Source organism: Bos javanicus, chromosome 9 (genome assembly GCF_032452875.1).
Source record: "Bos javanicus breed banteng chromosome 9, ARS-OSU_banteng_1.0, whole genome shotgun sequence".
NCBI lineage: Eukaryota > Metazoa > Chordata > Mammalia > Artiodactyla > Bovidae > Bos > Bos javanicus.
In genome coordinates, this window is record NC_083876.1 from 67,829,506 (window position 1) to 67,854,097 (window position 24,592).

Consider the following 24,592-nt stretch of genomic DNA (forward strand, 5'->3'; position numbering starts at 1 on the left):
ACATACAAAATAAACTAAGAAAAAGTTTTATTAATTTCATCATTACCATCAGGCTCTTTGACAACCACCACCTCTTGATCATCTTGTCTGTTTTCATGAGATTTCTTGATATTTTCTAGTTCAGTCCAATAAGCTTCCATAGATAGTTCATCCAAAGAATCCTGGGAACCTGATCGATCAAATGGAGGTCTTTCTGTAACTTTGGTGACTTCCTGGTTCATAGTATACTGGCCATATCTTCTACTGTAAAGTCAAAAGAAAACATGGTTCATTTTAGTACATGAGGAAGTAGTATTATTTCTACAATACCATAATACTAAGCTGGAGAACTTGGAAACTCAAGTTCTCCTTAACAAAACCAAAGAGATGTTTGCTTTGAAACTGTTTGCCTTGAGAGGCTACTGATTATAACATGTTTGTAGAATGAAAAGTTTTATCCTCTACAGAAAACTTTGACAATGAACAAATAGCTATGTGATAAATATTTTTACATTTCCATTTCACTTAAATTATGTTAAAGCTCCTTTAAACCTGAAAATTTGTTCTTAGAAAGCAACTGATTAAAGGTTAATAAAATTGGGATTGAATTTTACACAGTATTTCATATTTATCATTGATAATTATAAATTAAACTCAGTCAACCTTTACATAGCAAATATCTGCAAACAATGAATGAGGTACCACTTGAATTTTCATTTTTTGGAACCAAAACATAAATAGAAGGATAATATATTAAGTTTACTGTTACAGCCTATTTTAGAAAGCAACATTTAATCTTTACATTTATAAATGTACCTACTACTTACATATATTTTAAAACGTGGTAAAATGCATTTATTGGCAATTTTGAATAAGTTGAGAATTACCTCTTAAACCATTTAGCTTATAATTTATGATAAAAGGATACATGAATAGGGTGGGTTTTTTAATAACTTCAACTATATTTTTTATTTATAAATCATATCCTACCTACTACGAAAATTGAATTAAAAGGCCTAATAATAAAAACCCATATAGAAGAGAAATACTGAATTGTTTCAAGATTGTTTATATTGAGATAGAAGAGGAAAAGCCTTATTACTTCAAGGAGGAAATTTTTTAGCTATGTTTTTCCCCTTTATATTCAATAATTTTTTAGAATTATAATTTGAGTAGAGATAATAATTGGTGAATGAGTATTTTGTTATTCTAATTTCAAATCGCTTTTTTAATCTCCCAAGAGGACATTAGGAAGTGATACACTCTTGCTAGACTGGTTTACTTACTGCACATAGAGAAAATAAAAAGAAATGCAATAAAACAAAATTCTTTAATTGTCTTTGAACATTTTCACATTGAAACTGGCCTCTCCTATAATTATTTAAAATAGTAGGATTTAATATGGCATAAGGAAGAAGGTCACTAAACTCTGGTGGAATCTACCCCATAGTTTAATTCCAACTGACTTCTCAGAAAAAGTCAAAGAAGTTAATTACCTATTGCTGCAAATAAACGCAATATAACTGACTTAACTGTAATATGCTAATTGGCCAGTTTTATCCCTGTAAAAATGGTTCTCTCTGTCTTGATTACACATTTTATTAATGCAACAATTCCTATCATCTCGCTCCAGTAGCAGTCCTGGGGTGGTGATGGGGGGTCAGTGTTAGATGAGGGCCAACAGGAGGACGTCTAGACGTGTTTGTGCGAATCTCTTTCCTCTAGTCTCCATTGTGCACTGTTTGCCTCCCCAGCCCTTAATTCAGAGACAGTTTCTCCCTCCCCGCCCCAGCTCCTGTTTACATCCTTATATCCCACTCTGGTCCCTTCTCTAACCCAGTGGCCATGATACCATCAGTGTCCTCCATTTAGGGTTTACACTTCTGATTCTTAAATTAAAATGCAAATGAAAATGCTCTCTTTCTCTTAGAAATGAAAAGTAAACTATACTTTTTATTTCTGTGATCACCAGCTCAACTGATCTTTGGTTCATAATCCTTAATCCTGCTTTATCAGGACTAGCTCAAACTAATTTTATAGAGTATCTGCCAAATTCACTTTTGATTTCATGTCAGATATATGGATACCCTTCCTTGCTTTTGTTTTACCTCTCATTTTAAGGTTGTCTACTATATTGCTATTTTCTACAACCTTAGCCCCACGATGAGAACTGTGGAATGTGTGAAGTATAATGACTAATGCCAAATAATATGTTTTATCTGCTCACAGGAAAGAGGTGCCGTTGAACGAAAAGTACATTAAGCCTTTTGCTCCTGAAAGAATGTGTTTATTCTGGCAAGAATTTTCCAGTAAATTTCCATTAAGATAGCATGTGCAGAAAAATGCAAGGGCATTGAGCAATAGCACTGTTACGTAAATAAACCTTCTGTATCAAGGCCTGCTTTTAAAACATGCATAAAGCAAAAATCTAATCATTTAGTGCTGATGAACCGACTCAATATTTTGACTCTATTAAGATTCAAAAGCTGAAAAGGTTTGTTGTAATAACCTGAAGATACTGAGTCATGGAAAGGGAAGATTTTATTTTATTTTATTTTATTTTGGATCACTGGCAAATTTTGCAAGAAAACAATTTCTTTTTTAAATATTAGGGGATGGAGTATAGGAAGAAGGCAACCATCCAGTGTAAGTCCCCTCCTTAATTAGCTGCTGAATATTTTACATTTTTTTCTAAAAATGTGACCGAACATTCTTTATTTACAGTTTACATCAATAAACATGTCATGTCACTGGTTTTCTTCTTAGATTATTCTCACTTTTGTAGTTCAGACAGGCCACAGCTAAAAGCCTGTCCCTTCTTAAAACTGTCCTGGTAACAGGCCAGTTAACTGGTTTCCTCTCTTCTGTTTTTAGGAGTATGCTTTTATGACACCATGTTCATTCTGCAAATTGAACTCAAACACATAAAAGCAACATCTGCTAGACATAATGAAGTATGGAGCAGAGATATTCTGTATTTCCCAAAGATCCCAGCCAACACATGGTGCTCAAATCAGAGAAACACACAGTTTGCCCCACCACAGGCAACTACCAATTACCTCCACCTGACTCACTGCCAATGCTAATTCTCTTTGCATTCTTCCTCACTCCCACCCAGAATCCCATGTGCTAAATAGCCCATGAACACTCTTCCCCAACTCCCCCACTTCTCACCTTTTTACAACTAGAACTACAGAACTAGCCACTCCTCTAAAAGAAGCTGCTTCTTAGTCTGCTGGACAAGGCATTACATCACAGTATTATCACTTGGGCTCTTTTTCCCTGGGCACTAACATACTAGCAAATACTCAACTTTACAGGCCCCCTCTGTCCCCCGGGCCTTCATGGTGTGTTATCTTCTTGCAGCATGTCCTCATGCTGTGTTGATAAAAATAGGGGATCTGTTTCCTTGTATTTTCCCTAGGTGTATTTTCTCCCATTTTTCTGTAATTTCTTATTTTTTTCTACTCGGTGAGTGAATTTCAAATGTACTGACATCATTCAGGGTATTAGCGATACCTGTTATTTATTTTGTAGTAGAAATCTTAAACTGATTTGACAGAAGTTGTCCTCCAGAAGGAGGCAGACTTTACCATGCACTTCGCTGTGGTCCGCTAGAAGAACACTCATGATTCATCCTGGTACCACTGCAGTCAGTGAACTGACGGGGAAACATACAGGACTGGGAGTCCTAAGCACCAAATGATTCCAGCTTTACTTAACTTTCTTTCATGATCCCTGGAGGAAATCACTCCTCTGATTCTAACTTGCTGCTATCTATAAAATGGAAAGAATGCCAATAGCCTTGACGACTTTGTTGGAAGTCATCCAATAAGAGCTTCCCTGGTGGCTCAGCAGTAAAGAATCCGCCTGCCAATGCAGGCAATGTGGGTTCGCTTCCTGGATGGGAAAGATCCCCTGGAGAAGGAAATGGCAATCCATTCCAGCCTTCTTGCCTGGAAAATCCCATGGACAGAGGAGCCTGGCAGGCTACAGTCCACGGGGTCACAAATGCGTTGGATATGACCTAGCAACTAAACAAAACAACATCAAATAAGAATTCCTACTGAGGAACGACCTTAGAGGTAACCAAGGAGAAGGCACTCAAGTTAGTATCATTGCTAACATTTGTGTAACTGCTAACTACAGATAACTGCCTCTCCCACAGTTTAATAAAGTCACCTTTGCCCTCTTCTAAGGTTCAGAGAAATTGCTTATCCTCTAAGGACGGTCATTCTTTAACCTCTGGTCTCAGGATTCTTTTACACACTTCCTAATTTTCAAGGGCTTCCAAAGAGTTTTTGAGATATATTATATTCATTGATATGTACACTATTAGATCTTAAAACTTAAAAAAACTTTAAATACTAATTTAATAAGAAATAATATTTAAGATGTTATTTAAGAAAACATCATAAATAACATTGGGGGAGAGGTAGGGAGAAGCCCTATATTTTTTCTAAAAAAATAGATAAGTAGCACTGTTTTACATTTTTGAAACTGTTTTAATGTTTAGTTTAATAGAAGACATATGGATTCTCCCATCTCCCTCTGCATCTACTCTTTTGCGATACTCTAAGTCATGTAGTTTCTGGGAAACACCACTGTATTCTCAGGAGAGCATCAGAATGAACAAGGCCAGTTAACAGCTTAGGTTATTATGAAAACAGTTCTGATCTCCTAGACCCTTTGAAGGGTCTCAAGAGCCTCGGGTTCCATGGCCACACTTTGAAAACCGCTGCTCCAGGATTTCTCAAAAACACCTAATGGATCTGAGAAAGCACTTTTCAATTCTGTGGGCAATGTTCCAGAAAGCCTTACTGAAAGAAATAGACATGCTTTCCTAGTGACTCCTGACCTACTTCTTTGTTTATTTTAGTTTAGTTTTACGGCCTTTCATCAAAACTGGGACTTATTCCAATGATATATCCATATTTAATTCATACTACAATGACAAAAAATTAAAGCATATTTAAAAACCCCTGCCTCACCAGTGTCTTCCATCATCCACTTTTATCCATCATGCACAATGGGTAGAAACTCTAAGCTTCCCCTTTTGGCCAGTGTATTTGAAATATGGGTATTTTCTTTAATGCTCCTTCGCCATCTGTACCTCTTCCTATAATCATCTCAAGGCATTTATTTAGAACTAGGACACTTCTTTGCACTCATATTTAACTACATGATCCAATCTCTACTTTGTGCACTCCACCCCATCAACAGTCATACTGCTAAACTTCACATCCAGTCTGTCTCTCAATCCTGCTCCTTCTAGAAGTATTTTTATGGCTCAAAGTCTGCTTTCTTGAAGTCCTTTGATGCTATGATTTGGTTTTATATTCTTACAAGATCCTTTCTAAAAGAAGTGTACTCTCTTGTATGCTTCTTATTCTACTTTCACTTCCAACAGGAAAAGAAGGGACTGGGTTGAGAGATATGAGGATAAGGCTATTTTTGTTTTGTTTTGTTTTTGTTCTGTTTTTAAGGTGCCAAAAAAAAAGTTCTTATTGAGATCACGACTTATCAACCATAACGACCAAGTATATTTTAGATAAAGCCATATTTATTGAAGTGTACCTATCCCATCATTTTCTAGATGAGGTAATGAGTTGCCAGGGCTAAATCTTCTTCAAAATCTCAGCAAAGTGATGGTGGAACCAAAACTGGTGTCCTCATTTCTTCTGCAGTCATTATACCAAATAGACTGGAAAAGGTAGAATTTACTTTTTTTCACATCCAACGTTCCAGTCTTTGTGAGTTTTGCACATAGCAAAACCAAAAGTGATCTTGTTGACACAGCCTATAATTAATGTTTTTGAATGACCACTATACTTATCTAGAGAAAAATACATTTAACAATCAAATCATACCATCATAACATCAAATGCATGAGAAACCTTTTCCAATGCATTTTCTAAAATGTGATTTATGCCATGCTAGGACACGACTTCAAATATATATATATTTTTTTAAACTTTGTTTCAAAGATGTTTAAAATGTTTTAAACATTCACTCTGGATCTACATTACCTCTAGGCTGGGTGGGGGGGCGGGGGCGGAGAAAGTGCTTCTGATGTGTAGATTTTTCTCTTTCATTTTATCAGTGATTTTAAAGTAATCACTGCCATCTGAGATAGTAAAGCTATTAATACTCCATAATGGCCTTGTCCATCAGACTACATTGAATTTGAGTGAGTAGGAAGAACTGCAGCCTATGAATGACCCATGTCACTTCTTTTTCCCTGTGAACTGAATGCCTACTATTGTTTAGTTGAAAGCAGTAATTATTATTAGTGGCTCTGACACCAGGAAGAAAGAACACTGACAATGCCTTAAGGCAGGAAGAAGTTGATTAGGAAGCAATCCCTCTCTGGCTTTCTTTCCCCACTCCCAGGCAGCCTTCAGAGCGCAGGAGAAAAGTTGCTTATATCTTCTTCCCAACCCAACTGCTACAGTTTTAGAAACACACTAATTTTCACAATCCAAGTAAGCTTACTTTTATCCTTTGCACATTTTAACCCTTTCATGTGGGGGAGTGGGGGGAGGGAAGCAGTAGTAGTTGTGTTAATCCTAGTGTTAATCACTCAGTTGAGTCCAACTCTTTGTGACACCATGGACTGTAGGACCCACTCTGTCCATGGGGTTCTCCGGCAAGAATACTGGAGTGGGTTGCCATTCCCTTCTCCAGGGGATCTTCCTGACCCAGGGATTGAATCCAGGTCTTTTGCATTGCAGGCAGATTTTTAACCATCAGGCAAGCCCATGGGGTGGAGGGGTGGAGATAAAATTTACTCATTATTTCTTTCAGCTTTTTCTTTAAAAATAAAAATCACTTAACATCTGCATAGCACACTGCTATAGTCATCACAGAGCGTCCACCCAACTTTGACACACAGCAAAACAATGCACAAATGAACTGATGACGCACCATTTACCCAACACTGCCCAAGTCAAGCTGGGAAGAGAAGCACGTTAGTAAGGTTGCTGTGAGAAAGCTTTGAAAACTTGGCTTTATCACTTTTACAAAAACACTGTGGTAGAACCAACCCATATGTGAATATCACTAACAGAATAAAGGCTATAGGCGGCAGCCACAACCACCAGGTCTAGTAGAAAGGAAGGAGGAAAGGTACAACACAGAAAGGCATGTGGAAGCATCATGAGGCAACCAGAGTAAGCTGGAAAAACTCCCTTCCCTTTTAAGTAGAGGCACAGGTTATGTAAAAGGGAAATCACAGGATAACACCAACCACCAGGCAAAGGACTTTCCTATTTTCGAGGGCTTCTTCTCAGTAGATGTGAGATCCTCTTTGTTCTGAGCTCCCCCAGTCTCTCTCAAGAGGCAGTTTTTCCTTCCTCAACTGGAGACACGACTCAAAAAGTAGCCAAATGGGAGCCAAGGATCTTAAAATCAAAGTCATTTTCCAAGACGAGGTTAGAGAGATCTGAAGTGGGACTTTAAGGTGAAATGTCAAGATCTTAGAAGACTGGTTCAAAGCACACGGGACTGAGTTTGCATATGCACTCCCCTCAATCTCAATTCTCCATCACCAGGATGTGTCTCTACTGGACACTGGGACGCACCTGACACAGCTTGAATCCAGAACTCTGGCCTTTCCTTGTTCTGGTTAGTTGTGAAACATCTGGAGGTGCAACACCAGCAGCCACTCAGCATTTGGTGGCCCTCCAGTTGGATCTGTTTTCCAGCTGTCATATCTTGGCACCTTTCTCCATGGGGGTTGGAATAAAGAAAGAGCAAAGATTTCCTTGCTCCTTCAGTCTCCCCCCAGCCCTGACCACAACTCAGACTGTGTTACCCACACTTGTATTTCTACCACTACACTGTGTGTTCCTTGGGGCAAGTATCTACAAAGTTCTTTCTGGTTTTTTTTTTTTTTTGCTGCTGTTGTTTTTTCATCTGGGTGTCCCTGGGTTTAGCCATCCATTTACCATAGCAGATGCTTGGGAATTGTTTGATTATTAATTACTGAATTATCGTTGCCTATGAAACAACATCCTCCTTTTAATTTCTAAGGTGTTTCTTATTTAATTGCACAAAACTACAAAGGAATAAAACAGGTACATGAAAAGTAGACAATAAAAAAATTAGTCATCAGGAAACCCTAAAAGGTAATTAATAGGTGATTGTTCTATGCCTCTATAACTCTTGAGTGCTTAATTTGAAATTAGGCTTCTTTATATGGAACATACAAAACAGCTATTTTCCTATCAGACTGTACCTAATATTAAGTCACAAACAAGCACTGGCATACTGTTTTTTAAGCACACATTCCCTGGTTCCATCCTGTCAACTTAATTGCTAAAACAAATAAAATATTTGTTGAATGCCTGCAATGTGTTGGGCACCTTATCAGCGATGTCTGTTCAACCAGCCTGCTCAAGTCTGCGTTGTCAGAGAGATTAGCAATGATACTGATGCTAGGCAAAGGTGGTGTTTTCCAGTTCCTCACCGAACAAGCAGCCCAGACAGCTCTCAGAAAGGACCTCTGGTTCATGACCTCTGCTTCAGCATCGTCCCTAACACGCTCCAGGCCCTGCTGCGGTTCCCCTTTCCTGCCTCAGAATTTCACTTCCTCTCTAACTGCCACTATGCGCTCACCTCCACTTCGACCTCTGCCCAAATAACCATTTCTGCAAATCAGATCTATAATTTAGGGTACCTCCACAGCCCATCCTGGGACCCCTCCCACTCCCCAGCACCGTTCGCCACAGTCCTCCTAGATTTGCCTGAAGCCCACTCACACAGGACCCTAGGCTCCATAGGCTACTCTTTCCTGAGCCGGAGTCTGGTTTTCTCACAACTGTCTAATGCCTGATTCTTTTCTCACAAAAGTTATGAGGCTTCAAATCAGCACCCAAAACTGTCATCAAGCTTATACCTATTTTTTATTGCTCTTGAAAAATCAAATTTTTGCCTTTTGGGTTTCAAAGCTGTGCTTATTTCTTTCTGAGGAGTCTATCAAGTTCTCAACATGTTTTCAGAGGTAAAAGACCAAAAGTCTTCCCATCTTCTCTAATATGCTTGAACTCCTCATTCAAAAGTCCCCGATCATGCCCTCCATTACCTTAGGATCTCAACATTACAGTTAACCACATGCCTTAAAAATACATTAATGCAAACGGATAAATTTTCACCAATGTGCAACTCTCTCACATATAAAACTTAATATACTTCAAGATCTAGGATACAGGATAGATGTTTAACTATTGGCCAGGACACTCATTCTGGGCATTGACTGACTACAGACTGACAAATTACAATTTTCTGATCTCTCTTTCCAATTCATAAAGTAAGCTGCTATTGATTCATAAAGCCTACCATCATACAGTGTTGCCGTTTTACTCACCTAGTTACGTTTGACTCTTTTGTGACCCCATCGACTGTAGCCCGCCAGGCTCTTCTGCCCATGGTATTTTCCAAGAATACCTGAGTGGGTTGCTATTTCCTTCTCCAGGGGGTCTTCCTGACCCTGGGATCAAACCTGCATCTCCTTCACTGGCAGGTGGATTCTTTACCATGAGCCACCTGGGAAGCCCGCACCATCACATAGGTGCTAACAAAATATTTGTTGATGTAACACGAAACTATGAACACTAATACTTTAGAATACTGTTGGACGATGGTTTCACTTACTTCTATGGGCCACTCTCTCGCCTTTCTTTAAGACTTTATATACGTATTAACATCAATTTTCCTATGCCAATGGACATAAGGCAAGATTTGATTAAAAAAAAAAACAAAACCCTTTTGATAATAATCAAAGCCAAATGCACAGGCATATACTGTGGAAAAGATGGGGGCACTATTATTAAACTCTTTTCAGTCCTTTGGGATTGTTTGTTACAATAAGGTTGGGAAATCATTTATCTCAGTGGGGCCACAGTGGCATAAAACCAAGCTTCCATCAGTCAGCATAAGGACTGCTATAGACAAACACTGAAAAAAATGTTCAAAGTGGAAGGATGTCTGTGTTTATGTTTCACAATAAAAAGGGAGAAGACACATATTTCTACATCATTTCAAAGTAATGCTGGTGAGTAGTAATAGCAGAACAATTTAAAACAGCAGTAACTGTGTGGCAAATACCTGGGTAGGAAAAAGAAAGCTGCTTCACTTAGCCTGCAAAGTGTAATTTTATGGATAGCTCCAAATGACGTTCGAAGACTATAATGTTCCACCGGTAAGTTCTGAAGGCCAGGAAGTATTTTCATAAGCCAGGTACTAAAAGTCAGCTGTACCGAGGAGATGGAAGGGGGTGGTGAAGAAATAATTTCCAGCTCTTAAAATAATTTAGCCAAGCTTAGAAATAATTCATCTGTAACATTTTCCACTATATGTTTTCAGAAGTCAGTTACAAAGTAGACTATTTGAATATTACAGGATTTTTTTTTCCTTTTTCAATGAGATTGTCTGAGACCACTTTTTTCTTAGTATGCTTCAGAATCTGAGCTGAGTCAATATAAGACAGATATGAACGCAAGTAGCCTCAAAAAGACATGAAATATAAAATAAAACATGGAAACTAAAGGCAATTTCTAATAGTAAAATGCTGCCTGGGGGTGGGGGCTTTAAACCTAATTTTTGAAGGAAAAAACAGAACAAACCAAAAATCTCACAAAAACAAATGTTTTTAGTCAATGTCGCTGAGCTCTGTTTAGAGGACAGGAACAAGGTCCAAAAGACAGAGAGACCTAAGCTGACCCTGAGGAATGGGCAAGGGATTTATGGGAAAAATTATGGGAACCAGTCCATTCTGAAGGAGATCAGCCCTGGGATTTCTTTGGAAGGAATGATGCTAAAGCTGAAACTCCAGTACTTTGGCCACCTCATGTGAAGAGCTGACTCATTGGAAAAGACTCTGATGCTGGGAGGGATTGGGGGCAGGAGGAGAAGGGGACGACAGAGGATGAGATGGCTGGATAGCATCACTGACTCGATGGACGTGAGTCTGAGTGAACTCCAGGAGTTGGTGATGGACAGGGAGGCCTGGCATGCTGCGATTCATGGGGTCGCAAAGAGTTGGACACGACTGAGCGACTGAATTGAACTGAACTGAAGAAGGGAAAGAAAAACTACAAATAAGAAAGCATAACTAGGACTTCCCTGGTGGTCCACTGGTTAAGAATCCACGTACCAATGCAGAGGATGCGGATTCAACCCCTGATCAGGGAGATTCCACGTGGCGCTGGGTAATGAAGCCCGTGTACCACAACCACTGAGCCCACGCCCTAGAGCCTGGGTCTGCAACAAGAGAAACCACAGCATGAGAGGCCCATGCACCACAACCAGAGAGCAGCCCCTGCTCACGGCAACTAGGGAAAACCCACACGCAGCAACAAAGACCCAGCACAGCCAAAAATAAATGAATAAATTAAAAAAAGAAAACGAAAACCTAACTAATGCAATTCCCATATCATCCAGCACAGTTATGGGCACACAGAGCTCTGGTAAAATCAAATTCTGGGAAAACTAAATCAAATCAAATTCTGCCACATCAAATTCTGGGAGGATTAAATCCTCCAAGCTGGATTTAAGTTTATGCACCTGTCCTGGTTGAATTCCTCTCCTGGTCCTCTTAGGAAGTCTGAGTGTCTCCAGCTCATCATCATGCTTATGCAAGCCTACTGTCAACCTGTTACTTACATGGGGCAGCAATATTCCCACTTCATCAAAAGTAATATGGCATCTGGTTCCAAAATGCCATTTCTTGTGGGACTTTGAAACTAGCTAAGAAATTCACAAGAGTTCCCTCCCTAGCTATGGCCAAGGCTGCTGGCATTCTATAAAAAGTGAAAGTGAAGTCGCTCAGTCATGTCCGACTCTTTGTGACCCCATGGACTGTAGCCTACCAGGCTCCTCTATCCATGGGGTTTTTCAGGCAATAGTACTGGAGTGGATTGACATTTCCTTCTCCAGGGGATCTTCCCAACCCAGGGATTGAACCCAGATCTCCCCCATTGTAGACAGACGCTTTACCATCTGAGCCACCAGGGAAGTCCTATTCTATAAAAAGCTGATGATAAATCAAGGTCCAGCTCAAGGACTCCAGTCTCCCACTGCCATTCCTCTTGCTCTCTACTGCTGACCCCACTACTCCATACATGGATTCTCCTTTCTGCCCAGTCCCTACAAAGAAATAATCCAGACTGAGTGATATCTCTTTCCCAAAGGTCATCTGCTGAGTTGCCCTCTCGAATGAATCCCACATTCTGCACAGGCCAAGGCTCCCAGGAATTCACGTCCTAGCCAGATGTGCCACCCATGCCCTTTCTTGCCAGGAAAGAGAGGTGGAAGAAAGAACTGTCATTTCAGGAAGCCAACACTGCTGAAGAGATTAGCAAGAGGGTGACTGACTAGAGAATGAGCCTCTTGAGACAGAACAGAATCTGAATAAGTCCTACAAGGAAAAGATAAAAGGATGTCGTGCCCCTAAGGCAGAAGGTGGTATTTATGCAGGGCACCAAGGTCATGGTAGCCAGGGATCAAAGATAAACTTCCTTTACTATCTTGTCAGAGTAAGTTAGAAAGATCTAGGCCATCAGACACTGCACAGTAAACATCCAAGACTCAGAATTTTTCTAGTTCTTTTTCAACTTAGATGTTTGAGGGCCAACTATTAAGTGTCCTCACCTCATAAAGGACTTAAGTTATTTGCTGAAGATGCTTCTATAAACTAAATACACAGCTCTTACTAGAAATACTTGTGAAACTCTAAGCATATGCCAACCAATCTAATACAGGAGTGTAAATTTCTTAATCCAATAGATTTGTGAATAGAAAATTTCACTGAAGAATGCCTATATTCAATCTTTGGTCTTCATTATGCTATTGCGTGCCTGCTAAGTTACTTTAGCTGGGTCCAACTCCGTGCAACCTCGTGAATTGTAGCCTGCCATGCTCCTCTATCCATGGAATTTTCCAGGCAAGAATACTAGAGTGGGTTGCCATTTCCTCCTTCAGGGAATCTTCCCCACCCAGGGATCGAACCCAAGTCTCTAATGTCTCCTATATTGGCAGGCGGGTTCTTTAACACTGTGCCACCAGAGAAGCCTACTTAATCTACATAATTAACTATATTTTCCATTCAGTAATGAAGTGGACACTGGAAAGAACAGTGGAATTGGAATTAGGTTAACACTTCAATGTTTTGGTGGAATGATGCTATAGCACTTGAGTTCTCACTTGATACCAACAAATAACCAACTTGTGATTATTCACACATTCATTCAACAAACACTGGCTCCTCATTAGCTGCAAGGTACTATACAAGTTGAGGGTTTCCCAGGTGGTGCTAGTGGTAAAGAACCCACCTACCAATGTAGGAGACATAAGAGACATGGGCTCAATCCCTGGGTCAGGAAGATCCCCTGGAGAAGGATATGGCAACCCATTCCAGTATTCTTGCACAGAGAACCCCACAAGAACCCCTCCTCCACAGAGGAGCCTGGGGGGCTATAGTCCATAGGGTCACAAAGAGTTGGACACGACTGAAGCAATTTGGCATGCATATATACAAGTTGAAGTCCAAAGTAGTACAGGACCTCACCTCTGATCCCTAAGAGTTTACATGATATTAGAATAGATAAAACACATAGGAAAATAATAGTCCAGGGAACACTGACTCCATGCAAATCAGCAGTGCAGACAGCAGGTGCTGCAGAGCTCAGTCCAGTTAGAGGCAGACACAGATGCAGGGGAGTATACAAAATGCTTGTATCCCAACAAGAGGCAATAAGAAGGGAGATTCCAGGCTCTTGCTCTACCTCATTCTAATTTTATAAAGCTCTCCCCAGAGCCAACAGTGTCTTCCTGTTATTTGATTCAACTTTACTTCCCTCCAATTTAAGCCCATTTCCTCCAAGCAAATAAAGAATTAATCAGTGTCCTCTTTATATTAACCCCTTTGCTGGGAATAGTTTTAAGACCATCTTTTACTATACCTTGAATTGTTCAATGCATAACGTTCATTTACCTTTTCCTCCCATATTTTAAAAAGCAATCTCTTAGATATCACATTCTTAGTGGTATCTGAATCATGATACAGATACCAGCATATAACCTTTGTACCTGCATATAACCTTTGAGCCTTTTCCCGACTGATTCTTGATCTGCAAGCAAAACCTCCAAGGTGTTGCTGATTTTAGAAGCAAGTACCAAAAAAGGCCCAGTTGGGTGGTCCTTGGCACAGATACCAAAGTAAGAAATGTAGTCATAAATGTTTCTCCTTCCTAACTGAGGACATAAACACTGCTTTGAATTGCTTTCCATGGATGGTTCTGCTTTCCTTCTTAAAAAGCCCTTGCTAATGATTTGCATTAATATTATGCTAATAAAAGTAAGGAGATGCTAACTAATTCAGTCTCTTCAGTAGTAACTAAAGATCAGAAAAAGATGTAATTTGCATATCTTCATGAATTGGCATTTAAATACTTGTCGCCATTTCTGAAGAAAAATAATAATGTTGGGCCAGCCGGGCAGAAGTAATTCCTCCAGTAGAACCATCTCAAATCCAAGCATTTCAAGAGATGTTTGGCTTGAATCTTAGATGACATGGATGAGCATTCAAACACAGGGCAACCATCTGCATATAAATACATTTCAGTTCCTCTCTGCAGAAGGAACTCATTTACTGTTGAAGGCCATTCACTTCCACTTCTGAGTGCTTATTCCTCAAAAAGCTTCCAAGTGTTGTGGGAACAATGATTAAAAGAGGATCTTTCCATCTGTGCATTAGGCTGCAAGACAGCTCCTGCTGCAGAAATAGCTTTTGCATAATTCATTGTGCCATTTTCAACCCTAATCAGTGAATTGCAAGAAGCTATGGAGTGAGTACAGAGGGAAGAGAGACTGACATTTTACTGACTACCTCCTAAGCAGTCACCCCATCCTCACTTTGGGCTCGTACTCTATAAGTCATGGTATAAATGTCCTCACTTTATCTCCAACAGCTTACTACCCCATCCTCCCATCTCAAGTACTGTCATCATTGTTTGTCCATACTAATGTCCCAGGAAAGAATACTTTTAAGGCTATTAGTACAGGAAAGTGTATGGGGAAAAAAGATTCTACTGGAAGTCAGAAGAAATCAGCCTTTCTCCAGCCCTTACCGTTCACTGTATAAGCAAGCATGACATAAAATTCACCCTACAACAAGAATACCTCAATTCTATCCTTCAATTAACAAGAAATAAATTTAAAAAAAAAAAGAAAAATAAAGAATACCTCAAGTCTTTTCTAAATCTAAAAATTATATAAGTCTAATCTGTTCACATTGATGTTTTCATGTATAAAGTCTGAACCAGTCACTTTGCCTTACAGTTGCTCCCCCCACCCCACAACCCATCTACCCACACTGAGCAATTTGTGAGATCTCAATTCCCTGACCAGGGATTGAACCTAAGTGAAAGCACCAAAGCCTAACCACTAGGTCACCAGGGAACTCCCAGAGTTGCATTTTTTAAGGAAGGAGAAAATAAGGTGATGGAAATGAACCTCTCTGTGTTCCCCACTTATTCCTCCCCCTCAACTACAGAAACTTTGATAAATAAGTTCCCTGGCAATCTATTTAAGAATGTACTGGAAAAGGATCCTATGGCTATAGAAAATTAGAAAAACAAGTGCTTTAGACATCTCAAGGTAAATAGAAAAAAATCTTTTATAGAATCCTTAAGGTTTAAACACTGAATAATGAAGCAGAAGATTTTTATGATGGTAAGGAATGTATGTGATTTTAAACCAGCAAAATAGGTTAAAGATGTGGATTTTAATTTAAAATTTAAAATTTACAGCACAAATTTTATAGTAAACTTTCTAATTTTCTATTTCTTACTACTCCATGTATCATGGTAAATAAAGAAATAAACATTCTGAGTTTTTCTTGATAGCTGACGTATAGTAAAGTTACTGAGATTTAGTTTGGTAGTTCATTAAGAATTGAAAAGACACTTTTCAATTCAATTCAAAAAAAATGTGAAAAGACACATCTCAAAAGACACTACAAATGGGAAAACTGAATTCAGTGGTAGTATTTTCATATAAATGATTTAATTTTTTTAAATCAACAACTCATAATTGAAAACTTAACCCTAAACATTAAATACCTGACAGAATATTAAAAAGCACAATTAGAGGGAGGGAGTGGCAGGAAACCTGAGTTGTTCTGAATGTGACAATAAGTTGTTATTTTATAGTAGTGCTGTCTAATTGAAATAAAAGGCAAGCCACAGTAATTTAAAAAATTTTAGTGGTCACATTAAAAAACAAAAAACAAATAGATAAAATTAATTTTGATGGTGTACTTTAGCCCAATATACCCAAAGTATTACTGCAATGTGTAATTAACATAAACATTGTTAATGAAATCTTTTGCTCTTATTTTCTCATTTTGAATCTTCAAAATCCTGTAACTTATGCCTGTATCCCAGCACAGTTTGGACCAACCACATTTCATGTGCTCAGTCACCACAGATAGCTGGTGGCTATTGTATGGACAGCGCAGCTGCAGAAAGGATGAGGCGGTAGGCAGGTTTTCCTCATACACCTGAATATATACAAGTGAAATAATTTTCTTCTGTTCCTAACATGCAAAATTTCATGTCTGTCTGACTACAGAATATTTGCTTTTTCAATGACTCAGCAAACACTTAGGGAAAACCTACTTTATTCCACACTATGCTAACTGATGGGATGTAGGTGTATTTCAGACAAGGCAAGCCTAGAATTTGGTAGGCAACAAAGACCCATGCAATGAACTCCAAAACAATAGTGCAAGTGGTGACTGCCATGGGAGCAGAGATCAGAAGTCACAAGCTTTAAGGAAGAGACTTGGTCAAGGAGTTCAGAGAAGAGCGATATGAGCTGGAGTGTGCAGCCTGAGCAATATTCTGCTAGGTAGAGCGTGATGAGAAAGGCATTCAAGGCAGTGGCCACCATAAAAGCAAAGACACACTGTGAGCTTGGGGAACTGTGACTGGATTGATATAGACAGACTATACTGGCTTCCAGGGAAGTGAAACCAGTTGGGAGGCGAGGGGATGGTGTCAGGCATTGGCGGGGAGAAAGGGCCACAGGCAAACTGTACTGAACCTTGACTATCATAGTGAGACACCTGGAATGTGACAGAGGAAGGTCTTTAAACAAGCAAATGTCAGTCCAAATTAATGCTTAAGAAACATACTTTTAAGAAAAATATTGAGACAGCCTGGAGCTGTGATGCTCTGAAATAAGGGGATTTCTGAGAGATAAGGATCTGAACCCAGAGAGCACTGCTAGAAACAAAAGTGAAAGGCCAAATTCAGGAAGCTTCTCTCAGGTAGACTCAGATGACCTTGGTGACCAGTTAGATGAACAGGATGGTGGACACAGAAGAAAGCAAAATGATTCCAGTGTGTTCTTGGCCAGGCAAACAGATAACGTCGTTAACTGGGAGTGAGAATGTAGAACACGGAACAGGTTGGACAGAGAAGGTGATGGGTTCACTTTGGACCTGCTACATTTGAGTTAGAGACCCTTGGGTGACATCATATACCTACAGCTCATACCCATCTTATCCAAGATCCATTTGTCTTTACCTCTGTGCCTTAAATTAATGACCCTTGGGGTATGAAGTGTTTTTCCAGGACTAGCAGCACTAGCATCAAGTTTGTCGGAAAAGCACAATCTCAAACCGTACCCCAGTGTGAACCCCAGTGTGCATTTTACCAAGATTCCCAGGTGACTTTTACAGACATTCAAATTAGAGAAGAATTGCTGCAAGGATTTGAAAATCTAGATTAGGAGCTCCTAAAAGAGGCACTGACTGAAGGCAGGATAATTTTAGAAGTCATCAGCATATAGATGAGAGTTAAAACTACAGGACTGCAAGAGAGCTTATTCCCTGAAAACAAAGAACTTTAAACAGGATAGACAAGCCCATGTGGTGAGGGGGGCACTGTATGTTTCTAATTAAAGAATCAGCATGAAGGTAGGTACACAGTGGTTCTCTCTTGCTAAGTACATTAAATAAAAACTGAACAAGAAGAAGAGGAAGAAGAGAAAAAGGAAACAAAACCTTTAAAACAGTGAAAGAACCACAAAGGTGAACCTGCATTCAAGCTATAAAGAACTTCTATTTATGATTAAGATACACACACATTAATGTTCCTTAATATTCAGAGATGTTTGTTGAGCAACAAATTGGTTGAAAAACAAATGTGATGTGAGTGGAGGGAGAATTCACTGGAACCTTTGGGGCCATTGCTTGCTGGAGAAGGACCGAGAGCCTGGGGCAGAATCAGAAGGCCTGGATGCTAGGTTGGCTTCACCTCAGGCTGGCATCTGCCCTCTATGCACCACGCGGCTACGTAATGTGGGGGCTTGAGAACAAGATACTCTCTTCCAAGATTTCCAGCTGCGACTGGCTATGTGGGGAGGTGAGGTTCATTTGTTGCCTCCAAAGACTCCCTGACAACAGTATGAAGAATGTTCTGTTGCCCGCTCTCGGCCCATCCCCGCCACCTCATCCCATCAGCTCATGTAGCAAACAACTCTGCTGAAGTTTCGTTCGGAATCAAACAGCTGTTTAGAGCTGGTTTCAAGTCCACCAAGTGAATCTTCTGTGTACTCTGTTTCCCAGGCAACGCTGACGTCACTGCCCTGCCCACTGTTGCCACAGACAGGATCAGCACACCCAGGCCTGCAACCAGGAGAGAGCCCCGTGCAGACTGCTGCTCCCTGAGGCAGAAGGCCCTCTGAAGGCGTCTTGCTAGATGCCAAGCCATTAAAAATCAGTGTGCATAATTACCATTCCATGTAAAAGCCTTACCATATATACTTTTTAAATTTGGTTTTACTGCAGGTCACAGAAGCAAAGCTGGGAATACAAGCTGGGCTTTTATGTGGGAGACTGTGCATCTGAATACAAATATGGCAGAAGATGAAAGTGCAGAAGGTAAGGACTGGATGCTCCTTCAGTAGCCAGTGCAGCCCAGTATGAAGCGCCTGCTTCTTGGCTCCTGGAACAAAAACTCAGTGTGAACCCGCACTCTCCTTTTCAAGTGGAGGCAATTTGTCTATTGTCATCCTCCTGCCTTAATTAGACTCCAGTATGGATCTGGAGAGACATCTTTGTTCTCCCAGTGCAGAGGCCCTTCACAGTAGCCCATGAAAGCTACCGAAATATCATCTTCTGTAATACACTCTTCCCTTCACTGCAAAGTGGCATCAGATGATCTTTGAGATGGATACCAAATCCACATGTGCAAGTGGGCTTTCCATTTCACTGTGTAAGGGGTTTCAGGCACGTCTACCCAGCCACATGTCCAAAAGTTAGCTCTTCTGTTAACATCGGGTCCTACAGCTCACACCCATCTCACAAGAGTCATCCGTCCTTACTTCTGTGCTGTAATCAGTTGGTACGAATCAAACACTGAGAGTTCACACCCACACTGTCCCTCACATCAAGGTTCAAATAACCTTGCCAGTTTTTAATTCCAACACATCTCAGTTCCTACCAAGAAATTTAAAAGCCCTAAAATCTGCTGGGAAAGGGGGGAAATTCATATGCTGTGTTTCAAATGTAAATGTTAATAAAATTTTATTTTCATTATCTATGCCACATGGTTGCTACACGACAAAAATAAAAGGAGAAAAAAAAAAGGAGTATTTAATAATTTGCCAGAAAAATGATCCCAACAGCAAGACTATGAGATAGTTGCCATTATTATCATCCCCATTTTAAGGATGAGGAAACTGAGGATTGAAGAAATAAATCAAAATGAGAAGGAAAGCCAGCATGCAATCTATTCCATGTGGCTCCAGAATCCATGCTCTACATGGCAGAAGCCTTTGCAACCTGTCCTTAGAAATAGTCATTCAAGTTACGATGGAGTCTGGAGCAGAAATGACCCTACAGATCATTAAGCAAATCATTCTCAACCTGCCTCAGCTTCCCAGCTGGCACGTGAGAGGGACCGCAGCAAATCCCCAGCTATTATCAACATGCTTAAAGACATAAGTGATAAACACAAACCATCCAAGTCTTCTCTGCCTCTCTTCTCTCTGACAACACTGGTTTTTTGTCATCATTGTTGGTTTGTTTTAGAGCCAAAGATAAAGAGCTGGGTTTAAGTCCTGCATGAAATCCTCAGAATTCTTTGTTTCCCTAGGCCTTATAAAATCCAGCCCTTGTTTATTCAAACATGAATACAGCAGAGTAGAAAACCAGGTGATTTGCCCAGTGACATAGAGGTACAGTAAATACAGGTACACAGTCCTGCCAAATCGTCAAGAAGATTTCCTGATTCTCAGTCAGTAAACAGCATAACCAAGTACTTTGCATACGGACAGATGGTATTATGACAGAGAAAACACATTACTCTTCAACTTTATCAGCAGGGTAATAAAGATGGGCAATAAATACTCCTTTTATTGATAATTATTTTCCCTCTGTGAACTTTGACAGCCCAACCCACTGATCCTTGGGCTAAAGAACAAGAAACCACAGTGACACCACTTTGCATATTCTCCTACACAGCCCCACTTACTGAAACTTACTCCTTTGGAAAGAAAAGAGCTATTAACACTAAAACTTTAGCAGTCACAAACTGGAAGCCTGCAGGCAAGATCTGGCTGACAGAAATGTTTCGTTTGGCCAGCAGGGTATTTCAAACAGTTTGATTGGTTTACCACCTTTTTCTCTTGTAACATGTTTCTCTGGGCAGGCAGTTTGCCAGAGTTCCCACCGGCAGCTTGACTGTTATGCTATCTGCTGGTCCCTGTGGGCATGTGGTTTGCAGTCTCTGCTTTACTGCATTAATATTATGGCATTAAAATAACAGGACCCACGATTTCACACCCGTCACCTATGACCGATACCTGAATGCTGCATCAAAATCGGGCTCACTTTATAAAGAAAAAAGTGATTGCAGAAGGGTACAGAGAGCTAGGACTGAACTGGGAGACTGGGTATCCTGATTCTGGTCCTTTCTCCATCAGTAAATAGGAATTACTTTGATCGTTTCACCTATTCTCAATGGATCACAGTCATTTCCTCATTTGTAAAACAGGGAAGCTGGCTGGCTACTTAAGATTTTTTTGCTAACTAAAAAAACCTGTGTGCTGTCTCTTTCCTCAATCACGTACAAATACAGGAATCTTCCCAGATTAGCAAAGGTCTTTAGCAAAGGAGGGATTTTAGAAGTCACATAGACTAGAATTTAAATGTGGTTCCATCAATTTCCATGAAATTTTAGGCCAGTTACATAAAACTCTGAGAGCCTCAGTGTGAGTACTTTCTATGTACTTACACTCTCAGGTACCTTCTAAATCCTGAACATCCACGAGTTAGCAAAACAAAGACCCTGTTCTCATGAAGCCTACATTCTAATGTTGAGGAGAGAGAAAATAAAAATTTGTGTAATCCGTCAGGTGATACGAAGGGCTATGGAAATAAATTAAGTGGGTTAGGAGGATGAGGGAGGAGAGGTCAAATGATTAGAGATGGGAGGAGAAGATCTGACAAGACTCCCCAAAGAAGTGGGGAATAGGGATGGTTTAGCCATGTAGCCCCTGGGTATAGGTTGCTCCAGGCAGAATACCCAGGTGTCGTAAAAATTAAATGATGTGACAAGCAGGACTCCTGACAGAATCTTTGTGATAAGCTGCTTTCCTCCCTACCCTCTCCCTCACCATGTCCCTCCTAAAAAACTTGTGTATGGTCTTCAGGATCTCCTGTCTGCCTTGATATCAGTCCCAAGTATCTCAAAGCAAAGCAGACCAGGGGTGAGAAAAACCTTACCTCTATCCAGCATTCTAACCAATGACAACCCATATCTGTCAAATCCTATTTTTGATACTCAGGTAAGACAGGCAAACCCTTCCTCAACTGTGCTTTGAGGAAAATCTTTTCATAACAAAGTACTCCAAAATATATTGTTGTTTTTGTTCAGTCACTAAGTAGTGTCCAACTCATTGTGACCCCATGGACTGCAGCACACCAGGCCTCCCCGTCCTTCACTAACTCCCGAAGTTTGCTCCAACTCATCAGGAGTTGGTAATGGACAGTGAAGCCTGGCGTGCTGCGATTCATAGGGTCACAAAGAGTCGGACACGACTGAGAGACTGAACTGAACTGAACTGATGTCCATTGAGTCGGTGATGCCATCCAACCATCTGTACAGGAAGTTAATGGTAATGATCTGCATTCCTCAGAGGGTGGGAGCCAGAGCACAGAAGTTAAGACCACAGTCTCTGTGTAGGGAAGCCTGGATCACACTCCAGCTCTCTGCTTATTGCCCGTGTGATCTTAGTCAAGTTACTTAGCCTCTCTGAATCTCAAGTTTTTCAGCTATAATTGGGGACCAACATAATCTCCATCCTGAGTTGTGTGAGACCCCAATGTCCATAAAACACCTGACATTCTCTTGGCACAAAGAAAGGTGCCTGATGATATGTATGTATTTCTATCAGGGCTTCCAATAGCAAATTATACATCAGCTCTGACTACACAGGAGAGAATGTTATTAAACGTCACCCAGTGGGTGGCTCCCGAAGTGTCTGACAGCCGAATGTAATGCCCCCAGTCGTGCTGCGGAGTGGCCCAGGGACACTGCACAGGAGCAGACCACACAGCTCACAGCACCGAGCCCTGCAGCACTAGGCACTGCCCTAATGTTCAGTGGAGGAGGGCTGTGTCCCCCAGCAAAGCTCAGGCAGTAAAGAGTTTCCCAAACCAGACAGGGGCTCAGATGCCAGCAGCCGAGAGTGACAGGTGTTTTACTACAGCCCCACTATTACTACAGCGGGGTTAGGGGTGCCAAGCCTCCGACCCCTGTGCAACAAAAGGTCAGCATCTAACTTATAGTCAGCCCTCCACATCTGTGGTTCCTCCGTATCCACGGATCTGTTTCCTCAGATTCAACCAACTGCAGACCGGGCAGTATTTACCATTGAATTAAATATATCAGTTCAGTTCAGTTCAGTCACTCAGTCGTGTCCGACTCTTTGCGACCCCATGAATCACAGCACGCCAGGCCTCCCTGTCCATCACCAACTCCCAGAGTTCACTCAGACTCACGTCCATCGAGTCAGTGATGCCATCCAGCCATCTCATCCTCTGTCGTCCCCTTCTCCTCCTGCCCCGAATCCCTCCCAGCATCAGAGTCTTTTCCAATGAGTCAACTCTTCGCATGAGGTGGCCAAAGTACTGGAGTTTCAGCTTTAGCATTATTCCTTCCAAAGAAATTCCAGGGCTGATCTCCTTCAGAATGGACTGGTTGGATCTCCTTGCAGTCCAAGGGACTCTCAAGAGTCTTCTCCAACACCACAGTTCAAAAGCATCAGTTCTTTGGTGCTCAGCCTTCTTCACAGTCCAACTCTCACATCCTTACATGACTACTGGAAAAACCATAGCCTTGACTAGACGGACCTTTGTTGGCAAAGTAATGTCTCTGCTTTTGAATATGCTATCTAGGTTGATCATAACTTTCCTTCCAAGGAGTAAGCGTCTTTTAATTTCATGGCTGGACCCAATTCAAACCCATGTTGTTCAAGGGTTGCCTGTACAAATATCCTTTGGAGCATCTACCAGTTTGTTCATGCTTCTTCCCTCCTGGAGGCTCCCTGCCCTGGGAAATCTTCTCCCCAACTCCAAAGCCTGCTTCCTCCCTTTTCCCGCTAATTCTCTTACAAGGCACCTCATTACAAATTGATTTATACACCCTAACTATACATACTCATATACAAACAGACACAAATCCTTTGGAGCATACACAGGCTACAGATTAAAAACAAGTGTATATATGGTTATAAATAACCCTGCTTGGTTCACTAATCATTTTATGTGTGTATATCTCAACCCACAAATGAGGTTATAATTCCTTCTTGACAGGGAGCACCATCCTTTTCTCTCCTGTTAGAAGCCTGTTTCCTGTTCTATGCCAATGCTTAATACCTCTTCCTTTAAAGCTGGGATGATGCATAGTTTTTATATTGGGGGTCAAATATCTAATTCATCTACAAATATGCCTTTCTTAAGAAAAACAAATACAGACTCTCATATAAAATGGGGACAGTTACCAGTGTCAACAAATTTCACAAAATGTTGAAACATGTACAAATTATTTTATATAATCATTTTTACTCATTTTCAGATTAAAAAAGAAACACTATCCTACTTCAAAAATTGGGGAATCCCACACTGCCCCAAATTTACCAAAAAAAGAAAAGTAGGTTCCCACCCCCCACCTTTGAATAACATCCCCATCTTAAGGGCACAATTGCTCAATGTTGTCAAAAACCATGGTGACATTTTTAGAACTGCGATATCTCTTAATACTGCTCAGGGATAGACAGACTTGAACTACAACTCCTACACAGGCCATTAATATGTCTTAATTAATATTAAGACAAAAGTCTTAATATGTCTTTAATAAGACATACAGAGTACTATACAGAGTACTTGTAAATTTAAACTAATTATAAACCTACAATTTTGAGTCAGGAATCTACCAAATCTACAGAAAAAGAAATATATATATATAAAATCTGGAGAAGGAAATGGCAACCCAGTCTGGTATTCTTGCCCAAAGAATCCCATGGACAGATAACCCTCGTG

General features: G+C 40.5%; 1 protein-coding gene across 2 annotated transcripts in view; it reads right to left on the reverse strand.

Moving 5' to 3' along the window:
- The window catches only part of ARHGAP18 (Rho GTPase activating protein 18), a 132,487-nt gene that overhangs the window by 64,572 nt on the left and 43,323 nt on the right, over nucleotides 1-24,592 (reverse strand). For both annotated transcript variants that reach the window (XM_061427937.1, XM_061427936.1), the window contains exon 2: nucleotides 47-243. In XM_061427937.1, the coding sequence (XP_061283921.1) occupies nucleotides 47-243 (197 nt within the window). The remainder of the gene's footprint in view (nucleotides 1-46; nucleotides 244-24,592) is intronic.